At 37.1% G+C, this 22,462-nt stretch overlaps 4 protein-coding genes across 9 annotated transcripts in view; 2 read left to right on the top strand and 2 right to left on the bottom strand.

Moving 5' to 3' along the window:
* LOC121639986 (Fc receptor-like protein 5) overlaps window positions 1-22,462 on the top strand; it is a 907,115-nt gene that overhangs the window by 529,493 nt on the left and 355,160 nt on the right. The window lies entirely within an intron of this gene.
* Window positions 1,313-13,647, bottom strand: LOC121640048 (natural killer cell receptor 2B4). 3 transcript variants are annotated; one of them, XM_041985729.1, is made up of 7 exons: window positions 13,556-13,647; window positions 3,737-4,042; window positions 3,045-3,305; window positions 2,279-2,383; window positions 2,110-2,162; window positions 1,957-2,031; window positions 1,313-1,578 (listed from the first exon to the last, which is right to left on the bottom strand). In XM_041985729.1, exons 1-7 carry the CDS (start codon window positions 13,629-13,631, stop codon window positions 1,501-1,503), a joined length of 954 nt encoding a protein of 317 aa, XP_041841663.1. In that variant the 5' UTR covers window positions 13,632-13,647; the 3' UTR covers window positions 1,313-1,500. The 3 variants fall into 3 exon arrangements, with proteins under 3 accessions (XP_041841663.1, XP_041841662.1, XP_041841664.1); XM_041985728.1 differs by lacking the exon at window positions 13,556-13,647 and adding an exon at window positions 5,342-5,453; XM_041985730.1 differs by lacking the exon at window positions 13,556-13,647 and adding an exon at window positions 5,342-5,453 and having other exon boundaries at window positions 2,279-2,377.
* LOC121640051 overlaps window positions 10,783-22,462 on the bottom strand; it is a 33,956-nt gene continuing 22,276 nt past the window's right edge. Inside the window, exons 1-5 of one of the 3 annotated variants that reach the window (XR_006010306.1) lie at window positions 12,402-12,763; window positions 12,141-12,233; window positions 12,019-12,034; window positions 11,074-11,124; window positions 10,783-10,987 (exon numbers count right to left, since the gene is read on the bottom strand). Coding sequence is in view for 1 of the 3 variants with exons in the window: in XM_041985735.1 (XP_041841669.1) it covers window positions 10,953-10,987 (35 nt within the window). In the remaining 2 variants the exon portion in view is untranslated. Of the gene's footprint in view, window positions 10,988-11,073; window positions 11,125-12,018; window positions 12,035-12,140; window positions 12,234-12,401; window positions 12,764-22,462 lie in introns of those variants that run through there. The other 2 variants (XR_006010307.1, XM_041985735.1) reach the window with 2 other exon arrangements.
* Window positions 16,531-21,292, top strand: LOC121640023 (immune-associated nucleotide-binding protein 13-like). 2 transcript variants are annotated; one of them, XM_041985689.1, is made up of 4 exons: window positions 16,531-16,608; window positions 18,343-18,736; window positions 19,041-19,094; window positions 19,206-21,291. In XM_041985689.1, the coding sequence occupies exons 2-4, from the start codon at window positions 18,364-18,366 to the stop codon at window positions 20,141-20,143; spliced, it is 1,365 nt and encodes a 454-aa protein (XP_041841623.1). In that variant the 5' UTR covers window positions 16,531-16,608; window positions 18,343-18,363; the 3' UTR covers window positions 20,144-21,291. The 2 variants fall into 2 exon arrangements, with proteins under 2 accessions (XP_041841623.1, XP_041841622.1); XM_041985688.1 differs by having other exon boundaries at window positions 16,538-16,608; window positions 18,338-18,736; window positions 19,206-21,292.

The following is a 22,462-nucleotide window of genomic DNA, read 5'->3' as shown; positions in this document are numbered from 1 at the left end:
TCTAGTAGACTTGACCAGTAGTTTTCAAACTTTTTGAGCCACAACCCCCAAGATAAGATGCATTGCTGTTCACGATCCCCTCCCCCACACAACGACTTAGTTTTCATTTAAAAGTCCAAAACTGTATTTGTTATTTTGAAGCTTTAATTTTTAAACTTGATCATGTTTGAATACTGATTTTATCTAATGTTCTTTCTTTCTATTTTCTTTTAATTTTAAATTATGCTTCTCATTTTTTGATGTTTCAATGTTTCTGTAAAGCTCTTTCAAGTCACCCTGTTGTGCTATATAAATAAACTTGCCTTGCCTATTCAATGATGGTTTAATTTTGACAGCCTTGGTAAAAAAAAACAAAAAATCATAAATTTAAATGTAGGCTACATATTTGTTACAATTATCTGGCGAACCCCTGAAATTATCTCGCGACCTCCATTGGGGTCCCGACCCCGAGTTTGAAAACCACTGGACTAGACCCCAGGTGTCCCTAAAAGTCCATCAGATAACTGCAGGTAGTCCAGAACACTGCCGCTCGAGTCCTCATTAAGACCTAGAAAGTGGATCCTACATATCCAGTCCTCAGATCTTTACACTGGTTTCCTGTCTGTCAGAAAATTGACTGAATATCTGTTAAGTGTGATCTCTATATAATATCTTTGCATGTAGTTTAATTTTACTCTGATTCTCTATAATGCTTCTGCAGTTTTCCCGTTTGGATCAGTAAAGTCCACCTGATTCAGATTCTAATTTTAACTTCAAAGTCCTGCTGTAAGTTTACAAAGCACTGAATGGTCAGAATATTCTGGTTTGTTATGAACCAGACGGATCCCTCAAGTCTTCAAGGTCAAGTTTACTTTCTGTTCCTAGAGTCAGAACTAAACGTGGAGAGGAAGAAAACTGCAGGAAACTCTCAGCTGCTTTAACTCAAAGTTAAAAAACGTTTCTATTTGCCACCTATTATCCAAACAACTGTTAATTTCACACAATGGAACTTTTATTTCTTGCATTTTATCTTATTTTATTTTAACTTTTCCTGTCTATTTAATTTAATTTTTCTTTAAAAGTTTGTTTGATGTGCTTCTTCTGCATGTTGCTGTAATGCTTTTAATGATTTTTGTAAAGCACTTTGAATTGTCTTGTACACAAAATCAGTCTAAAATGGAAAACACATATACATAAACCCCCCCCAATCTAACAAAAAATATCTTTAAAGATCAAAAATATCAAAATATATTAATTTGTATCCAAACATTATTTAAAATCATTCCCCTTTATATATCCACAAGACGACCCCCCATGCAATACCCCCCCCCACTAACTTTTTTTTAAGCAAAGCTGGTTGTAGTGTCTCAGCTCAAGTATCAAACCCTTTCTGTATCAGCTCTACATTTTCTTGGGCTGAACATTTTTCAAGTGATGCTCTGAAAAAAACACAAAATATTTAATTTGTTACTGAAAAAAAAAAAAAAAAAAAACAGAAAAAAGGTTCAAGCTTTGCACCGTCTAGGAAACCTCCTGGTAGGGCGACACTGACATCTTCTTGAACCGGTTAAGCTGAATCCTGTCGTACACGGTCTGAGGCTAGATGTCAAACAAAGAGGAGAGAAAAAGAAAAACAGCTGGGTCAACATTTGACTACAATAACTTCCTAATTCCCACATGCTAAAAAGTCATTGATGAAGCAAATTACAAGAGCATAGTGTTAAATGACTTCAGAAGGCAATTGGTTGTACTGGGTATTATTTATAGGTATCAGAGTACAGGTGGGCTGGATATGCATGTCACACAGATTTATATTTTGAAATATATAAAGAAACAGGTAGAGATTTTTTTTTCTATTTTACAATTACTACATTGTGAAATAAAAAAAGAAAAAAGAAAAAAGAGAAAGAAGCAGAAAAGGGTAATGCATTGTGTTTTTTAAAAATATGTTAAACAGCATTAATTACAAACTCTTACCCCGTTTGGAACTATGTGTGGAAGATTATCAATGGTCTCATACAAAGAGCAAGGCTTCAGATCAGATTGAGTCTTCTGGAAAGAGAAAGACAACGAGAAACAGTTGAGTATGAAGGTCATATGATAGACCACAGCGTGAACGTGTGCACTTACATCTATTACATCAGAGATGTCGGCGTACACGGTGAGTTCATTTGAGTCGCTGCCTGGTGAGTCACCCAAACATGAAGAATTAGTGTTTTAATAAAGTAAATACGCAACAACATCTGAGAAACAGGACACTGAAACCAAGTTAAGAAGGTAGAGTTTTCTATAGCTTCACCTTCATGTCTTCTTCTGCAGCAACAACATCCGACTGCTACACTGATGATGATGATCACTAGAAGTCCTCCAGCCCCGATCAGGATCATCATTAAATAACCTTCAGCTGTAAATGAGGGAAAAGCTTATTATTTAATTCAGAGTTCAGATTTTAAATGGGAGGAATAATAAATAATAATAATAAAGCAATATAAAAAGATTAAAAAGAAGAAATAAAAACTTGACCAAACTCAAAATAATTAATTTAACAATTTTTTTTATCAAAATCTCATATACTGCAGTTTATAATGTAGAAATACACGCAGAGTTTCAAACACTAATTTTTTTCAGCATTATTCTGCAGTGTGGACACAATAGTTAAATTAAATATTTTTTTACTGCTTAAATATTAAGTTACTACTTCTTAAAATCAAAATAAATCTGAATTACAGCTATTTGAACTTACATCAGATAATCTTTGAGAAACAAGATGAATTTCAAGTTCACAGCTTCACATAAAATAGTGTAAAAACTTCAGTCCTGCTGTGCTACACAAATCTCACAATCTTTAAATAGAATTAAATTCAATTAAATTCAGCTTGATTTGATGACTTTGTTGCACCAATTCATAACAAAGTCATCTCAAGGCACATAGACATCATCAGTTCATTGTGACCCAATTAAAACAAATCTACATTAATCTAATTTAAAACAACTGTTCAGTTTTTTACGAACAGTGCAATTTACAACAAGAGAGCATGTAGAGTGAAACACTTCTCTGGGCGTACCGTTCTCAGAAGAGTCACATGTCACTGGTGTGGAGGCTGATTGCTGGCTGACAACATTAGCGACTGTACAGCTGAATGTTGTGCCTCCATCTTGTGCTCTGATGATGTACTGCAGGCTGGCTTCATTGTAAGTTTGGTTTCCCACAGTGATGCTGTAGCTGACGTTACAAGCTGCTTTACACTCCAACAAAACTACACAGGATCCATTTAGAAAAGTCTGAATACTTCTGGAGGTCAGGATGGGCTGCTCAGTTATGGGCTCTAAAAAGACAGTGGAGAGAGAGACAGCAGTACAGGTCAGCTGTAATTAATATGTGTACTGCAGAGTTCTGTGGGTTATGTGTAAGTAAGAATCAATTAACTTTATTTGCTGTGTTTATACTTTAAAATGTAACTAATCAAGAAGAAAAACATGATAAAAAGATAATTTTATGTAAACAAATATTATTAACTAGTGTTGTTAATTCTTCTCTTGTATAGCATATTAACCCATTACAGCGTGTTTATTAAAGAAACTATTTCAATCAAAGCAAATTACAGCTGACGAGTACATTGAAGAGCGCTTAGGTATCAGTATTTCGTCCATAAACAGGAGAAGTTGTGAATCTGATGATAAAGTTGGATCATTTTACTTCCTGGATTGTTAAAATAATTTACATTTCAGTCAGGTTGTATAACAGAAACAGTCTTACCGTGAACTTTCAGAGTTATGGTGACTGTAGGTCTTTGCGTGTTATTCACATCTGAGATAAAACTGAAATCCCCAGAATCTTGAAGAGTCAGTTTCTTCACTGTTAAACTGAAGTCAGTGGGGTTGAACTCTAGTCTGCTCTGAAACTGATGGTTTCCAGAAACAACTCCACTCTTTTCTGTAAGTTTTATACGTCCATATTTCCATTGTGCAACGGTGACCCCTTCAGTTGATAAGCCTGATGAAAGCTCCACAGTATCTCCAACTTTTTTATGAATGACAGAGTTTTTAACAGAGGCCTCCACATCTGGAACACACAGAAGAATATAATCTTTATCAGGGTTCTTGTCCAGTTTAATGAAATGACACTAAATTATTTCCTCTACTTTTATAATGTTAAGTATAATATCATACATATGATGAAATAAAGAAGCAGAAAACATGAGAACATGTTTTTTTATATATTGAGTATTGCTAAGCAAAGACATGAATGACAATAAACAAAGAGATACATAGTTTGATATGACTTTATAAAAGTACATTGGCTTTAAAAACGTACATATTTAGATAAACATTTAGTCTTCAGAATAGATCGTGTTTGTAAGGAGGATGAATCTAGAGAACTAAAAGGGTTTGCTTACGTGTTTATAAATATAAGCAAGGAAATGAAGAACAGTGAAGAAATATGAACAGTTTAAAACTGCAAGGTGAAACTGTTGTGGTTGCACACGGTGCATCATTTCCAGACAAAGACCACTAAAACTCAGTGGTGAAAGTTGGCTTTCAGTGGGCGATGCTGCTGCAAATATTTCTGCTTTCATGTCTGTCTCACGAAAGCCTGTTAATGTACTGTCCTGTCACTTTTAGATAAATAATCTAAATATTAAAACACTCATCTGTAACGCCAATAAATAATACTGTATAACATCCACTCCTCTGCTTCTGCAATTATTCTGCTAACTGTAATTTATCAGAATCATTTAAATAGATATATAACAAGTGGTTCAATATGAGTAACAATTTCAAGAAAACAAATTGTAAGTGACAAAAACAGAAAGGATGACCCATATCCGAGTTGCTTTAGTTCCCAAGAAGATGTGTTAGGAAATATACTGCTGACACACAGCTTTAAATATGCACAGCACAACATAACACATATCCTGTTTGTGGATCAGTCAAACTAATAAGTATACAATTCAATCAATTCTAGCCTTAACAAAAGTAATTATTATAAAATATTATTTACAAGGTTTGTGATACTGAAAACAGCTTCACCTGAAAACACTTTCACCTGAAAGCACGTCCACCAGGACGTCCCAATTCTCAAATAAAACACATTAGACCAGCTTCAAAGATACCACTGCACGTGTACCGGAGCTATTTGAATAAACTCATCGTGCATTTTGCAAAAGCCCACGCAAAACAAGACTGCAGGCCTCCTAAAGCCCACACGTCATTTCCCGAGATGGCATACTCTTATCCAGAAAACCCTGCCGTTTTGACCCACAGTTTCTATGCTAAGTACATAACAGAGTATTTAAGACAAACAACAAAATTCTAATAACAGTAAAAATATAAAAGGACTGACAAGAATAGGTGCACGTACCATGGAGGCAGGTCCAGAGACAAAGCGCAACAATATATGTCAAGAGGCAGCTCAGGCAAGAAAAGCGACCACCAACCATCTCTGTGGAGAGAGGAACAATGTCTGTTTCCTCTTCTGCTTGCTACGCCTTGACAAGTCAGCACAGAAAAAAAAGAAGAGAGAGAGAGAGAGAGGAAGAGGAAGGCTTCAGTTAACCTAGATGCAGAAGAAATCTAAAGCGGTTTGATATGTCTTAAGATAAAGATAAACTCATAGTGAAAGAGTTTAAATGAAATTCTCAAAAAAGAAAGTTGACCGAAAGAATCTATTTGTCATATTTAGCTGCTAAATCAAAGTTAAGAAGAGTTTGACTGTACTAATGCATTGTTTGTCACTATGGAGATAAAAATAGTGGACAGACTATAAATGTTCAACAGTGACTAATTAAACAATCCCGACATCAACTTATGATCTGTCACCTTCATCCTCCCATTAATTAACTCAACAGCACAACCAAATTATTCACTGTAGCAGTAATAGTTAGCTAAATATAAACGTGCAATAAGAGCGCACATGTAATCGCATTTTTACCAAACAAACATTTCTCAGTTACTGATGGGGAGGGGCTGGAGATTAACTGGTGAAAGTTACAGCCTTCAAAATTATCCTGACATCAGTGTTAGCTGTCAGTGGTGTTAGACATGAGAGTACTTTAGTCATTGCTACAAAGCTAACACAGAAAAGAATATAATAAAAGAGGTGATCAGTTATATGGGTTCAACCACAGCTCAGCTGGTGCTTTACCATTACTATGCTACGGCATGATAGCTTATTTTTTTGGTTTTCCAGTGTGAGTAATCGTTACTATCCAAGACCTTTTTTTGGTGTAACTTCAGCCAAATTTCCAAGCATGCTGAGATTATATCATACGTTGATACTGAAACAATGCAGAGCATTGACTAGTCAGAGACTTGTCAGCAGTGGGTACAAAAAACCTCTCTCCAGCTACATCTACAACACACTTCCTGGTTCTATTAAGTCATTTTAAAGTCTAAATAAATGTAAGAAACACACACATAGTGTAGTTATTTCACTCACCGCATGGAGAAACAGTACTGTGTTGTGTCAGAGGTATCTACCATGTAAAAGCACCAAAACTCACCCCCCTTTTAGACTTTTTAGAAAGTCAAACAATGTCAGATCTGCCTGATGGTTAGCATGGTGTATAAAGGTCCCACGGCCCTTCCATGTTTGAAGCCTGGTGGTTCCATCCATCATTTAAGTTCAATCTTTGATTTGAGGTAATATCCTGGTACCATGTCAAAGTTGCCATTAATTTAGTGGTACATCACATCTATGTATTTGCATGCAGGTGGTTTGGAAATGCAAGATAATTATGTTTGCAATAGGAAAATGACTTTGGTTCATGAGCAATTGGAAAATAATGCTACGATACCTGCTTTTAACTTACACAGTTGTTAATGTGCTCTAAAGGGTATCCACCAGTGCCTCAAATATTAGATCAACAATTAGATTAATCTTAATCAGAAAGAGTTTTGCACTTACATGCACAGGAGGAAGTGCACTGCCCACAATGAGACCGTTTCTCTGAAGTCTGCTTTGATAGCAAAGACATCAGAGAGCTCTGGATAGCATGAGCTTTCATACTAATACTATTTAAGAGAATTCTATATGCATATTACATACCGTATGAGAAGAGCATAAGAGTACCCGCCAGTTAAACTGACAGATAACACTGATATAAAATTTGTCATGAGTATTACTGTGAGTAGTTTATGAAAATAAGTTAGCCTCTTTTTATTTCCAACTTAAATATGAATAGTTTGAATAGGCAATTACTATATTATAATAGCATGACAGGACTATTTGTTAAAAACTTTGTTACTGTCATCACTATTAAACTTTGTTTTCAGGCAATTCACAACATTTCCTGTTGCAGTGTGTTGCTGCTGCAGATGAGGTACACATACTACCTGCAATGTGATTTTTTTATTTCTTATAACCTGATAGAGAATGTTCTGTTCGCAGTTTGATCTTTTTGTAAAACAGGACAATGACGCTGACAGTCAGAAGAGTAGCCTTCAAACTCCATGCAACATGTCTCACAAGTACAAGCGACACAAATGTGTTACTTCTCTTTAGGTTAACACCTTTTTAAAAAACGTAATCTTTATTTAAAGCTGTAAGAGATATCTCAGCTTAACTTTTGTGAATATGTGGAGGAGACAGCAGAAGAGGTGAATTTCCATTTCATATAAAATACATTCTAATAAGTACTTTATTATGCCCCATAATTGTATTGCTAGGTTAATAAATGAAGGGTTTCATAAGATTAACTATAAAACAAACCATTTTAAAAACTATATTGATGCAGGTCCTTAAGTGTAAACTCAGTGTCACAGAAGTCCATTTAACTACAAGCATCAACATAAGTATGAGGAGACTTGTCATTGTGATGTGTAATTTTCAATCAGCTTATTTACGTAAACATACACACTAGACGCTGTCTGTCTGCATGTCTGCATTGCAGGTGGAAAAAAGTTACATGAGAAGACGAAAATGTAACATCAGTTCACACATAGATGGAAAGAAAAGAAACAGGGAGATCACAGCTATCACAGAAATAGCTGAACGAGTAACCAGAAGGTGCAGAATGAGTCATAGGTCTATAAATCAGAGCAGCGTCGGCCATTTGGCCTCTGTGCTGCTGTCTGTGCACCATCTAGTTCTGATGAACAGATGAATGTTAAAAGGTGTTTTCAGAGGAAAATGATTTCTGTGGCTGCCCATGAAGCTGCATAACATAAGCATGACCTGGGTCCAAGAAAAAAAAAAGAAAGGCTTCTCCTAGGGCATAAAACTACAAACCAAAACTGAAGGGTTGTTAAATAATATTCAAAGCACTTTCTTTGTTTAGGCCAGGATTAAAAAAAATAAATAAATAAAAGTGTTTTGCTTAGATCGGGTGCAGCTTGTCTGGCGATAATCTGGCCAAGATTGTAGAGACTTGACACTGAAACATGGTGGTGGGAGTGTGATAAGATGGGATGGCATATGTGCAAACGTTAAGGAAAAGGCAATGTGGAGAACCATGGTTGACTCCCAGTCTGCAAAATCTTTGCAAAATATACATTTTGAGCCAAATGGCTTTGTCAACACAAACCCTCTAGTAGGCCTGCTCCACCTGAAGCAAAGCAGCTCAACTTTTACAGGAAAAAGAAAAACTGCCGCTCAGGAGTGACAAAACATGTGTGTGCAACATCCATGCTGAGGAAAATCTGGGCTGCAATAAGCTTATTACATCCTATATTGAAAAAGATAATATAGAAGTCTTGGTGGTAGAAGTTTCCTTGTTTTGGGTTCTCTGTATTTCTAATATGGTAAATCTGATCTATTAGATTTCCTTTTACATAAGCTCAAAAATCCAATCATTCAAATCATGAGGTAATAAGAAAGGTAAATATTGGGAGAAAGCTTCATTATATTGCACACGGATGCACTATAAAATGTTAGTATTTTAATAAGATCCTAAATAAATTAATGTGTAGTTGATTGCATGTTAATGATTTTTGTCCTGGAACAAAACCCACTGATGCCTGTTTTTTAGGCCTTGCTAGAAAATATTACATACCCATAATGAAATAGTATGTCTCTGCAACCAGAAGGTTTATTTTAATACTTTTTTGAGTCAAACAGGCTATGAGGACACACATGACTGTTAAAAGCCCTTTAGAAAGTGAATTTTGTATAATGTGAGACCTTTAATGTGTTTACACTGAACATAAAGACTGACGCATTATGATGGTGAATGTAGTGATATTAATGGAAGTCTTTTGACTTGTCATGGCTGAGATATTAAGTAATTTCCTCTTGCTTTGTTTGTTGGTTTGTTTGTTTTTTCCGAAGAAAGCTATGAGGTAAATGTTCCTCTTGCTCAGGGCGGTGCAGGTATCGGTTATTTCCTTTAACATCATTGTCTAATTTAAAACTAAGCCGCATTCATTTTAAAATATTCTTTAGGAATTTACCAAAATCACGTAAAGCTATAATACTATTTAATTTAGTCCCTTCCTGAAGAGCAACCTACTTACTGGCATTTCAAAAGAAGAAGTGATACACTACCAGGAAAACAGTGAAGTCCAGTGAGTCATTTAAGAAACAGAACCAAAGTACAGACAGGGTTAGTGACCCTTTGACCAAGAGAGAGTTGTTCTAATATTTCAACAAAATTAAGTTTAATAATTCAAAAGACACGATGTGTTTAAGACCTACAGTTACTGAGAAGCAATCTAATGTTTGTACAGTGCTGAACACATTAGATATAAACACATATTAAATATATCTCTTGCATGCTCTCACAGAAGCATGTGCAGCAGTACTTCTGCTTAACCGACCACTCAACACTTACTGGAAGGAAAACCATACCCCTCGTCATGTGGCTGAAACTGTGGCTGAACAATTAAAGGCAAAATGACAGCATTGCTTTACCTTTAAGCACTTTCGTTATCATAAAGCAGCAAAAGGTAAAATGGACAGAAGAGCTCCACAGCACATGCACCAGAAACTGTTCTGTTTAAAAATAATAACATATGAGAAAGGGTGTTTTCATTAACCTGTGAATCATGCTGGAGATTAGAACACATATAAAGTACAAATGCATCGAAAAACAAAGACATACAACACAAATATTATAATGAGAAAGTGATGTGAAAAACATTTCTTTAAAGCCTAAATAACCATGTTATCAAGAGTTGTCCTTCTTTAAACTTTTGAATAAATAATATATTATATAATATATATAATATATATTCAAAAACTTTACATTACATGTTGTAGAGAGAGTCAAATACAAGGTCATGCAGCCAGAGCTAGTAAAAGAAAATAGATAAAGATCAAATTTTGAGACACGCCCCCCCCCTCACATTGATCAGTATCAGCAGGAAGGTCTGAGTCAGTTCTTCTTATAGAGGTGTTGCCATGCTTACTTTTTACACAACAGCTCATACAGTCTGTTATAAACTATATATATATATATATATATATATATATATACACATATATATATCGTTTTCAAGGCTGCATTCACATCTTCCTGGAGACTGTCCGATGGTGCTCCACTCAGCCTCTGTAGTTGGTGTCGGGGTTGCCTGATGTTCAGCGTGATTGTGCTTATTGGAGCTTCGTACCTGATCTCTGGATGGCGAGTTGCATTTGTGTTGTACCTCGTGATAAAGTGATAGTCAGACTTCTCTGAGTCCAGTTGGACCCAGGTGGTTTTATTAATTTTTTTTTTAAGTCATTTTGTTTAAATACTAGATCACGATTTCATCACATAGTATCAACTTGGGCATAAGTGCACACGGCTTCTTCAGTACTTGGTTGAGCCAAAGAGCTGGACAAATCTTTCTAACTCATTCTGTTGCGTTAAGCTAAGTGTGGAAATGCTCCTTAAACAACTGATGCTTGGATGGATGAGAGACCGCCCACGGATATATATATATATATATATATTAACCTCCACCAGATAAAAATAAGGAACTGAGGAAAGAGAGGCAGATTGCATCCTATTTGTTGCAGAAGGCTCTTTTCTCCAGACTCCTTGGCCTGGTCTTTAATTACTGCATTTATCTGCTGGTCCACCTTCACCTGAAAAAAGTATTTTTATTTAATTAATTACATAAAGTTCTTGTGTTATTCCACAAATTTTACAGCGTGACGAGTTCATACTATACCTTGTCCAGCATCTTCAGAGCTTCTTCTGGTTTCACCGGCAGAAGCATTGCCTACAGGAAATAATATAAGCCAATTTACACATATATCAATAGAAGTTTGCAAGATAAACAACTTTGAGGTCAACGTGAGATGGAAGACTGACCGTGTAAAAGAGAGGAGTACATACGCTTTGATCCTGGTTGATTGTTTCAGAGTGTGTGAGCCTGAAATCATTAAAGTGTATTAGTTGTGTAAAATCATCATCTGATTAATGCTGTGTTTATATGAAACCCGTTCCTTCATATCTGCCCTCACATTAGATATAATTTCTATTTTTAATGAACAAATTATTATTTTCTTCCTCCATTCATTTCCCATACCAGCTGCATCCTGTTCAGTGTTGCGAGGAAGCTGTCAGATGGTAAGAGAGGGAATAAATCCTCAAGTTACTAGTCCTTCCTAAGGTCCACATGGAAATAAACAACCACACACTCACAGCAATAAATCATAGATTAAATGAACGTGAATAGTTTGGGGCTGTAGGTTCTTTACAGTTGCAGGAGAAACATAAAAAGGCCCAATCTAACACTACTAACCATCACCCCACTGTTTCAGACTCAGTTCTGGCTGATTCTTATCAGTTTGCGGGTGTATGCTGGCTGTAGGTGGTGCTCTGTTCTGACTTACTTCCACTTTCTCATGTAAAACTCTCCCTGTTCTTATTTTATTATTTTGCCACGTGTTTTTACATCCATGTTCTGATCCACCTTATTTAAAATGTACCTCACTCTGCCCTTCAGCCTGCATTTCATGAATCACTCCTGCTCTCCTCCTCATTTCCACTTCATGCAGGTTTTCCAGGATTCATCATCAGTCACCTGCAGGCTGCTGCATCCCCACCACTCCACACATTCCTAGCTTTAGACATATCAATACTTAGAACATGAGAAGAGAGTTGTACCAACCTGTTACAGAGTATTTCTGTAAAGAAGAAGATAAAGGAACATTGTTGTTTTACTTGTTTGTATTTAAATTAAACCGTATTTCAGTTTTACTGAATAGTTAAAACAACAAGAAAGCGTCTCACCCTTTGAGTTTGTGAAGTGAAGGACCAGGACCAGCAGAAAAATGATCAGGATTCCAATAAACAGCCTAACAATCAATATGATTTTAGTAGACCCTGTAATAAATATATTTATATATATATTTATTATTATTTTATAATCATTTAATACTACTCAACTCAAATTGCAAACATGGAACAAAAAGTGCAGTGAAAGTAAAGCCATATGTTCATATAAACATAAGAACTGAACTAAACACAGTACAGTCACTTCTCTAGTCATACCTTCTTCAGGACGGTCACATGTCACTGTCTTGGAAGCCGATTTCTGGCTGATAACATTAGCGACTGTACAGCTGAATGTTATGCCTCCATCTTGTGCTCTGATGATGTACTGCAGCCTGGCTTCATTGTAAGTTTGGTTTCCCACAGTGATGCTGTAGCTGACGTTAGAAGCTGCTTTACACTCAAACAAAACTACACAGGATCCATTTAGAAAAGCCTGAATACTTCTGGAGGTCAGGATGGGCTGCTCAGTTATGGGCTCTAAAGAGACAGCAGAGTCCGTACAGGACAGTGTGACAGGTCAGAATCTGCATCATGGATGTAATTAGTCTAGAGAGCAACTAGAACAGACTGCTTTCCAGGGGTTGTTTGTGTTTGTCGGTTTAGTTATTTTATTTACAAATCTGTGTAAACAGGATGATCATGAGTAAGTGTGTAAAAATAGAAAAAATGGTGGAAAAGTTAAATTCTTTTATACCTGACTAAACATTAAACAGGGCAAAAAAAGTATTCACAAATGTTCTATTTCTCAATTTTTTACAAGACCGTAGGTCTTTGCTTGTTATTCACATCTGAGATAAAACTGAAATCACCAGAATCTTGAAGAGTCAGTTTCTTCACTGTTAAACTGAAGTCAGTGGGGTTGAACTCTAGTCTGCTCTGAAACCGATGGTTTCCAGAAACAACTCCACTCTTTTCTGCAAGTTTATACGTCCATATTTCCATTGTGCAACGGTGACCCCTTCAGTTGAAAAGCCTGATGAAAGCTTCACAGTATCTCCAACTTTTTTATGAATGACAGAGTTTTTAACAAAGGCCTCCACATCTGGAACACACACAAGGACAGACACTCTGAATCATTCTTGTTCCTATTGTAAGCAAATAAATAAATAAATAAAAAACTATCCTTTTATCTTTCCAAGCAGATGCAACTTGTTAACAATGTAAAGCATATTTGGAAACATAACAGTCGTTTTTAGATTCAGTAAATTCAGAATGAAATGAGGAGAATTTTCTGGTATTTTGTTATTTTGATGTGGACATTGTGCATCATCATGAAAAACAATTACTGAAGTCCTCGTTATGCTGTAACGTATAACACATAAATAACTAATAAAAATGTATTTTCTGTAAGCAGGTGGGGGTGCACGTACCATGGAGGAAGACCCAAACAAGGAGCACAGATCTGATTAAGAAGCACCAGCTCAGGCAGTGAGACGGGGCCATCATCCCTCTCTGTGAGAGATTAACGTCCGTTTCCTCTTCTAGACTCTAGACATCGTGTCATGTTTGTAACACCCACTAAAGTTATTTAGAGAGGTTTCTGTCATCGGTGAGACTGAAGAGGCAGTCAGAGCTGGGCTCACTGTGAGATAGCAGATACCACTTTGTGGTTGACCAACATGCAAGAAGGAGATATTTACAGAGTAGCAGTACAGCTCACTTCTTAGTTTCACTGTTCTGGTTAATGTGTGCATGAAACCCTCGATTCATCTGTAAACGCTTAGATTTAAATGCAGGTTATACTGTGATAAACACGTAGCTGGTTCTCCATGCAGGACGTACCAGGAAGTGAGCAACCTGACTGGAAAAAAAAAAAAAAAAGAAGATCCAAACCAAAATGCTCAGTATGGGAACCTGGTGGCAGAGAACGCCACACCCAAACCACTCACACAGCATTCAGACAGTGAAGAGATTCAGATGGTCTGAAGCCAATAATATACTCACATTTCATTTAAACACACACACACACACACACGCACACACACACACATATGCACACACACACGCACGCACGCACGCACGCACACACACACACACACATATGCACACACACCAGACGAGATGAAAGACCACATGACAGCAGTACGAATGATATTAATGTTGTCTTCTTTTGATCTTGAGTGACACATTTATCTTTATAGATGTGCGGAAAAACAAACAAACAAACAAACAAACACAAATTAAATACAAGAAATACAGAAGTAAGGTCAAAAGTTATTATGCTACCATTACCCAGTTTTCAGTGGAAAAGATTCAAGAGTAAATTAACGATAACAACTTCATTTACCTTATCATAAAAAAAAAAAAAAAAAAGCTTTTGACATGTGTGGGTGGACATGATTTGTAGATGTTGTTTCTTGTCTTTCTTACTGATGTGTTACTGGGATATTGAAGACTGTGCTAAAGTTAGAGGACAACAAGCTGGAGAAAGCTGTTGAACGGTTTAACAGTGTGACAGTTATAGTTTAGGTGACACATGCATGCAGATCTACTCATTGTTCTCCAGCCATGACAGTGTAGTGGCAGCTTGTTTGTGTAAATGTGGGACATACTCTGACAAGAAACAACACTGACACCTGCTGGCAATCTGTTAGACTGATATTAACTATTCCAAAGACAGTTTTTTTCTATTTGATTTCACATATTTTTAAAAGAAAAACAACAAAGACACCAAATTAACTTTTCACCTGAAAAAAAAAGAAAAACACATGATGAAATTTTCTACAGCAAGACAATGCAGGCGAGGCTGGAGGAGTTGGAGTAGATTTGGCTCATGTTACAGCAGCAGCATAGCCCCACTGCTTCATCTCCATCCTAAGTTGTCAAGAGGAGGGATCTTTATCCAGTTAGTCTGACTTAGTGTTTATAAAATCATATTTCCAGAGAATACTGCTTGTTTTTCTCTGTGGGGGATACACGAGATATATTGATGAATTCAGATTTGATGTGTTTGATAAACATGTTAACCAGGGCTGCCAACTTTTCAATAGTCCAGTGAGTTTTGTTGCATACACGGCAGCAAGACTTAAAAATCATTTCGTCTCATTTCGTACAAGTTGAATCATAAAATATAGCACTCAGGAGTAACAAGATGTAAAAAAAAGGTTTACAAATAGTTTATTCAGAGTACCAACAGAAACTTCATAATAAAACAGGAAACAACTCAACTACACAAAGGAAGTGACACTAAGACAAGACACGGGGGATTTCAAAACAATAATAATTTCTCTAGATCTATGTGCCTTGTTGTACTCTCTTTTGGCCTTTTTACAGACCACAGATAACAGCTGATCGAGGTGGTGAGAAAGTATGAATATAAATACAACACGAGGAAAATAAAGTTCCTCCTACCTCTGTGTACTCAGGTCGGCCATAGACTAAGTTTCTCGTTAAATATGAAATCACTGCTCAGTTGTTCACTGCACATAAAAACACAGACACCCCCCCCCCCCCTGCAGTACTGCCCACCTGTCATGGACGAAGGTTGTTGTGGAGGATGAAATGACCGGACCAATGCAAACTTTTTTCTTGTTCTTTCAGCTGAGAACAAGAACAAACTTCTTGGTTCTTACGGAGTATGTAACAAGCTTTATTCTCTGCTACAAGGCAGACGAAAAGCTGACGAAAGGGACAAAAGCTGAGAATGTTCTGTACCACTTGTCCAGTTCAGGGCTGCGGGGAAGCTGAAGCCTATCCCAGCATGTGTTATGATTGATCAGTGGGAAAAGGACTAAAATATCGATGCAAAGTGGAAATGTTTTTTTTTTTTTTATGGTGAGGCAGTAACATCTTCAATGAGTTTCTGATAATAATCAATCTGTGTGATCCCTAAATAAATCCCAGTGTGTTCCTACAGACAACTGCTGCTGATATCATGTCAAACTGTTTTAGTTCAGATGCTGCTCACCTCTCTTCTCTAAGAAATTAATATGAAGCTGACCCTCACTTCATTTTCTTATCCTATGTTTTTTTGTTTTTGTCTTCCTTGTTTCTGGCATCCAGACTTTACTTTCTTTGGGAAATATGTGCCTTTCTCCTTTGGCTGTCTGTCTTTGTGTAACTCGGTAGAACAAATCCACAGTCGCTGGTGTGGACTGAACCATTTTGCAGAATTTTAGAGGGGTGTACATAGGCACATGAGAAAAGAAATGCTATTTAAAAATATCTGTATGCTTGGGTTGCTGCTCCGGGTCTGCTGCTGAGGGCCCGGGTCTCTGACCCTGGTCTGCCTCTGACCTCCATAGAGGCGAGGTCGTATTTGCATGATCTCACTCACCACTCTTCATCACTGATCACTCCTTGTTTCTCAAAGCAAAGCAGGAAGTAAAAACAAAGTGAAAGCATCATAAATATAGACTGTTGGTTGTAAATAAGAGGCAGTACCACTGGACTTTCACAAATCCCACTTCTGACATCGTAGCTGGTGAGTTAAGGTTACTAACCTACAGCATTTCTGTGTAACAACTCTACCAAGTAGGAAAGATTAGAAGCTTATTGGTAAAATACTCCTCAGCAGCCACATGTGTGATAGGATGAGTCATGTTTGATGGATGTGAAGCAGCAGCTGTTAATCTGTTGTGGAAGATGATATGAACTGTTTCCATGTTTGAAACAATAGTTTGAGGTACTTATGAGGGCTCACTTCCAAAGATGGGAAAGAGGTTAATAGCTTCATCTGACATTACAGACCATTACAAAACAGTTTGGGTTTCACTTTCTGTTTTCTCTCAGTGTTGTTGTGTCAAACTCAGTTGTAGACAGACAAAGCTAGAAAACAAAAGGGCTTTTTGACATTTTGAATTGAGGTCAGTCTCCCTTAACCCTTTCATGCATTTAAAAAAAGAGAAAAAAGTAATGACTTGCTAGGAACCCTTGAAGATGTCTTGAAGATGCAGGAGGCAGACCGGTGCAGGTTTTAATGGAGAGTAACTAAACTTACAGGAAAAAAAAACGACTGTAATGGAGAGAGGTAAAAAGGAAAGTGGAAAAAAGAGGGTAGAGACAAAGATACAGTGGACAGAAGCAACATCCCTTCAATCCAACCTAACACCAGACAACCAGCTGCTACACCTGTACAGAAACAACAGAGAATTTCTTACAGCTTTTACAAGTAAACTAAGCTGACAGTCATTAGGAGCTCCTAAAAAATAACCAAGACAACCACAGCAAGATGTATCACAACAACCAAATTACCAAATACACACCCATAAAAATAAATACATAAATAAAAAAACAACTAAATAAATAAAACTCTAAACAAACGTAACTTGAGCATAAATCCACTGGACAACTCGGTGACTGTGTCAGCATGCAGAGTATGAGGAGTCAGGATGGAGCAGAGATGAGTGTGATTGAACAAATATGACCACGCCTCCACGGAGGCTACAGACAAACCTGGGCGATCAGCGGTTATCCCGGAGCACAAACCCAAGCCACCCCACCACTAGGACTATCCCGGATGCACCCTAAGGGCAGCAGAGAAAGGCCCCAGCCAGAGCCCCCCGCGGTCACGGGACACAGGCACCGGTGGGCCTAGATCGGCACTCGTCAACCCCGCCAGGCACCGGTCAACCATGGTGGCCAGAGCGAAGGGCCCTGAGCCCCAAGAGCCCAGAGAGGCAATCCACCCCCACCCCAAGGCAGAGAGCCTGCACCATGCCCAGGAGGACCAGGTCCACCGAGACAGCAGGCCAGCATCCACCCAATGTTCAAGCCACACACCCCTGGGAACCAGAGCACCACCACTTGCCCCCTGCCTTTGTCAATCTAATGTTACTTTTTTTTATCCTTATTGCATTTATTCTACAAATATATTTCATAATATTTTGTCTTCTTTATGAACTCCATCTATTCTCTATATGTGATGTGGCATTGTTTTATGTGCAAGCCTTTAAGAACTACACAGGGTCTTTATGATGATGCCACTTATGTGAGGCAGGCAGGAAGTAGTAGGATCCCAAACAGAGATGTGTATATGTGCCTATATCTCTATAGATATTACTTCATCCTGCTCCATTTTGGGTTAGATAATAGCTGTTTTTTTTAACTGTTTGTTTGTAATATTTTTGTTCAAAACAAGTAAAAAATACCAATATAAATATATCAATCATTTTAATAATCTCCACCTTGTCTTGTCTTTTTTTGTTCTTTAGAGCAGCTGCTTTACAGAAAAGGCAAGATGATGATGGAAATGAGCAACAAGAAACAAAACAAAGGCTTCAAAAGCCAGTTTGCAGACAACAAGCCAAAGGATGAGACCAGCAATAAGACCAACAACAGAGTCTCTAGGAGCCCATGGCTTAAGTTAGCTGGAAGTGCAGCAGGAGGACTGGGGGAGGTTTTCTTAGGGTCAAGTGTTGTGGTTTTGCAGGACAGAGAGGTCAAAGCACCAGCAGAAGACACCACCAACAGTGCACAGAAAAGACAAGAGTACAATATAAAAGTAGGTGTTTACAATGCATTCATGCCCACACAACCAGAGCAAGGAGCTGAAGGAAGAGATGCACAAGAGCCTGGAAAAGGAGTGACATCGAAGGTTAAAACAGAAAGAGGTAAGAGGTGTTCATCATCTGCAGTGTCTGTAAAGTAAAGCATCTTCTATTTCCACCTCTAAGTAATGTAGTGCACTGACTGAGCTCATATTGGTGTAATTAGCTGTGACTCTAACACTGTATTGCTAAAATAATAATTTTCTGCACCCTGCTGTAAAGCTTTTAATGTTTTAAAGCACTTTGCATAGTTTTGTTAAAAGATGTGCTATACATAAAACATGCCTTGCTTTACTAAAAGTAACCTGAAATGTGCAATTTGTACTAAACATATACTGCATACATCACTGTCATTTTGCTTCTGTAGTCCCACCAAGGATCCTTATTCCAGGTCCAGCTGGAACTCACAAGTGCATCAAAGGTAACGACATATTTAGAGATGATTCATATTTGCTTCAGAGCCAGGACTGACCAGTTAAACAACTAATTCACCAATAAATATAACACAACAATGTTTTGTTTTTATTTTTAGTGCTAAAATTATACAGGATTGTGTTGCTGGGGGAAGCTGGGGCTGGGAAAAGCAGCCTGGGAAACAACATATTTGGAGAGAATGTGTTCAAGATAAATCAACCTCCTAAATGCCGCAGATCAAGGGAATGTCAAGTTGAGGCCAAATCCGTTCACGGAAGAAGAATTATGCTGGTTGACACTCCTGGTTTTGATGGCACAGACGGTCCAGAGCCAGACCTGAAGGACGAGATCCTGAGGGGTATTACAGAGTGTGCTCATGGGCCTCATGCTTTTCTGATTGTGCTCAAAGTTGAGAAATTCACTAATCAGAAAAAGGCTGCCATTGAGAAAATATGCCAACTTTTCTCAGAAGACGCTTTTAAATATGCTGCTGTTGTCTTCATTCTTGGTGACCAGCTTCCTGAAGGAATTAAGATCAAGAAGTTTGTGGATCATAATAAGTGTCTCACTGATTTGGTAAAGAAATGCAGCGGTGGATATCATGTCGTTGATAACAGGTGCAACCAAGAAAATGACTGCAACCAGCTGCAGATCTTACAGCTGCTCAACACAATAGAGAAGATGGTGATGGAAAACAAAGGAGGCTGTTACACCAGCAAGTTGTTGCAAGCAAAGAAAGAAACAGGAAACACATCAGTGGGAAATCTGCCACAAGCAGAGACTGAAAATGAAGCTAACAACAGTGCCTGCAGGAACATGTGGATAAAATTATCAGGGCCTGCAGGAGACGCAGTGGCAGAAGCTTTCTTTGGACCGACTGTTGGAGTTGTGCAGGAAATATGTAAAGACAAAGACGATGGAGAAAGTTCAACAGGTGCATCGGAAAATGAAGCAGCAAAGGTAAAAGGGAAAACAAAGAAGAAAGAGAAACTGGAGAAGAGGAAGCAACAAATGAATCAGAGGGGAAAAAATCCACGAAGGAAGAAGTGCAAGTAAAAGAAGAAAGACAAGCCAGAAAAATCAAAATTTTATGAATCAACATTTGCAGCACTCACATCAATCCTTTCAGCAGTGGGATCACTATTTGCACCTTCAGCAACTAAATCAACACCTTCAGCAACAGGATCAGAAGCAGCGGCCAATTTTGTTCAGAAACTAGTGACAGCAGCAGCAGTAGGAGGATGTGCATGGTTTAAAGATAATCCCTTATATACAGTGGCTTATAGAAAAATTTAAACAACTTCTTGCTCTTTTAAGAGACCTGAAGGAGCATGGTGGAGTCATCCTTCTGGTGGTGGTTTTCTATTTGTTGCTAGCATTATCTTTCTGTGCCAATGTACCAGCTGCTGGAACCATCCTGCTGTCATTAGGAATACTGGAATAATGTTCTTGTTGATAGTTTCTTTGTTTTTGATCATATAGAATAATAATACTACACAGCAACCTATGCTTGTTTTAAGTCCAGAGGACAACAACACAAATGATTTAAAAAGATCAACTTGGAAATAATTATATTTGCACAGGTTATATAATTCATTCTGATTCATGTAGAGTTTAAAGGGAGCCTTAACAACCACTGCTAATTCCTAGAATGTCAAATAAAATGAAATCCTCTCACAAAGACCAAGTCTGCATGTTTTATCCAGTGTTTTATAATATATAACTAAACCTCTGATGACCTGGGAGCTTTTTGTTTTTTTGAAACAGCCGAGATGTAATTGTTTATTTTCTATTATCCTGAATTAGTATCTTATTTAAGACTAAACCATTATAGTGATTTAAAAAACATTGTTTCTCTACATATGTACTCTGTGTGGGCTTTGTAACACCTGAAGATTCATCAGCTGTATATTTTATTTTAGTGTTTTTCTTAAATTGAAGAGCTTCAGTTTGTGTCTCCTGCTTTTCATATTTTTATTGTATAAACATTTCTAGAAAAAAAGGTTTCTTTTATAATTTAGTACATCTGTCTTTTAACATCAGCAGTATAACTATTTTATCTATAACACTTCTGTATTTGACAAATTTAGCTGGGTTATTTTTAATATTCTCTGTTCATTTGATTTTTTGTTTTTGAGCAAATAGTCTTCATTTAATAGATTTAAATTTAAGGAACATTGTTTTCTTTATTTCTTCTCTTTTATGAATATTTCTATCCTTTCAGAAATATGTAAAGACAATACAATGGTGTAAAATAAATAAATGAATAAAATCTGATAAATTTTTTCCCTAATATCTGAAATTTTGTTTGATACTAAAACCATAACAAATGTGCATATCAACCAAACATGAGTCTGTCCATCCATCCATCCATCCATCCATCCATCCATCCATCCATCTACTATTCTACTAATCCATGATATGTATAAATAGAATAATGAAGTGCTTTGTTTGGCATTCATACATAAGTAGACTACATCACTTGAACAATAGAAACTGATTTTAAATGCAGCTGCCATGTTTGTTACACCACAAATTAAAATGGATAAATTCTTTAAACTGATTTAATTTTCATCTTTAATCTGTGAATTGAAAATAGTAAAAGCCACAACAGCAATCTGGGTGGTGACTGGGCAGCATGAGGAGTTGTAGAAGTGGAGGAAAAGACATGGACAGAAAAGATTCACATGGACGACGTCCAGCCAGCCGTTACATAAGATAAAAACATTCCTGTTACTGCATCTGATCTCTCTGATATTTGCACATTAAAGACAAACACAAACACTTCTTCGGTTTGTTTTGAAAATGCGCTCCTGTTTTTTTTCTACTACGTGACTTCTGTTTCAACTGAAATGACTTCCTTTTTAAGTGAAATTCGCTCTCACACACACTAATAGAATTCCTTTCATACATATTAGTAAAATGCGATTTCAGAAATTTCACTGTGTGTGAATGATTTCAGTATAGTGTATAAGAGGTTTTACTATAATGTGTGAATGATTTCAGTATGATATATGTGAGGTTTCAGTATAATGTGTGAATGACTTAAATTTCACATGTGTCTGTGAGAGGGTTATTCTGAATAATGTCTCAAACGGCCCCTTATACTCCTCTACTGAAAGCTCACGTCTCACAGATTCCACAGCTGGAATCTCGCTATGACCAAGATCCATCAAACCAGAGACAGAAGAAGGTCCGATTTATGCTTTACGTTTGTAAAAGTCAGAAAACATGTCTTGCCTTTGCTGTCTTGCCTAAATTAAAACTGCATTTATTAAATAATGATGATAATAATAATAATAATAAAAGTTTCTCATTGTCTTTTGGGAGCAGCTTCCCGTCCACAAATCTGATGTTTTTCCCATCTGCATGGGT

Source organism: Melanotaenia boesemani, chromosome 5 (assembly GCF_017639745.1).
Source record: "Melanotaenia boesemani isolate fMelBoe1 chromosome 5, fMelBoe1.pri, whole genome shotgun sequence".
In the NCBI taxonomy this organism is placed as follows: Eukaryota; Metazoa; Chordata; class Actinopteri; order Atheriniformes; family Melanotaeniidae; genus Melanotaenia; species Melanotaenia boesemani.
This window is presented reverse-complemented; position numbering and strand designations above follow the sequence as displayed.

Bases quoted from the DNA above. Each gene is read 5' to 3' on its own strand.
- LOC121640048 (XM_041985728.1), bottom strand. From the start codon at position 5,420: ATGGTTGGTGGTCGCTTTTCTTGCCTGAGCTGCCTCTTGACATATATT. The intron at 2,384-3,044 runs GTACGCCCAGAG...CCTCATTTACAG, and splicing joins ATGTGACTCTTCTGAGAACG to CTGAAGGTTATTTAATGATG. The intron at 1,579-1,956 runs GTAAGAGTTTGT...TTTGACATCTAG, and splicing joins CACACATAGTTCCAAACGGG to CCTCAGACCGTGTACGACAG.
- LOC121640023 (XM_041985688.1), top strand. From the start codon at position 18,364: ATGATGATGGAAATGAGCAACAAGAAACAAAACAAAGGCTTCAAAAGC. The intron at 18,737-19,040 runs GTAAGAGGTGTT...TTGCTTCTGTAG, and splicing joins GAAGGTTAAAACAGAAAGAG to TCCCACCAAGGATCCTTATT. The intron at 19,095-19,205 runs GTAACGACATAT...TTTTATTTTTAG, and splicing joins AACTCACAAGTGCATCAAAG to TGCTAAAATTATACAGGATT.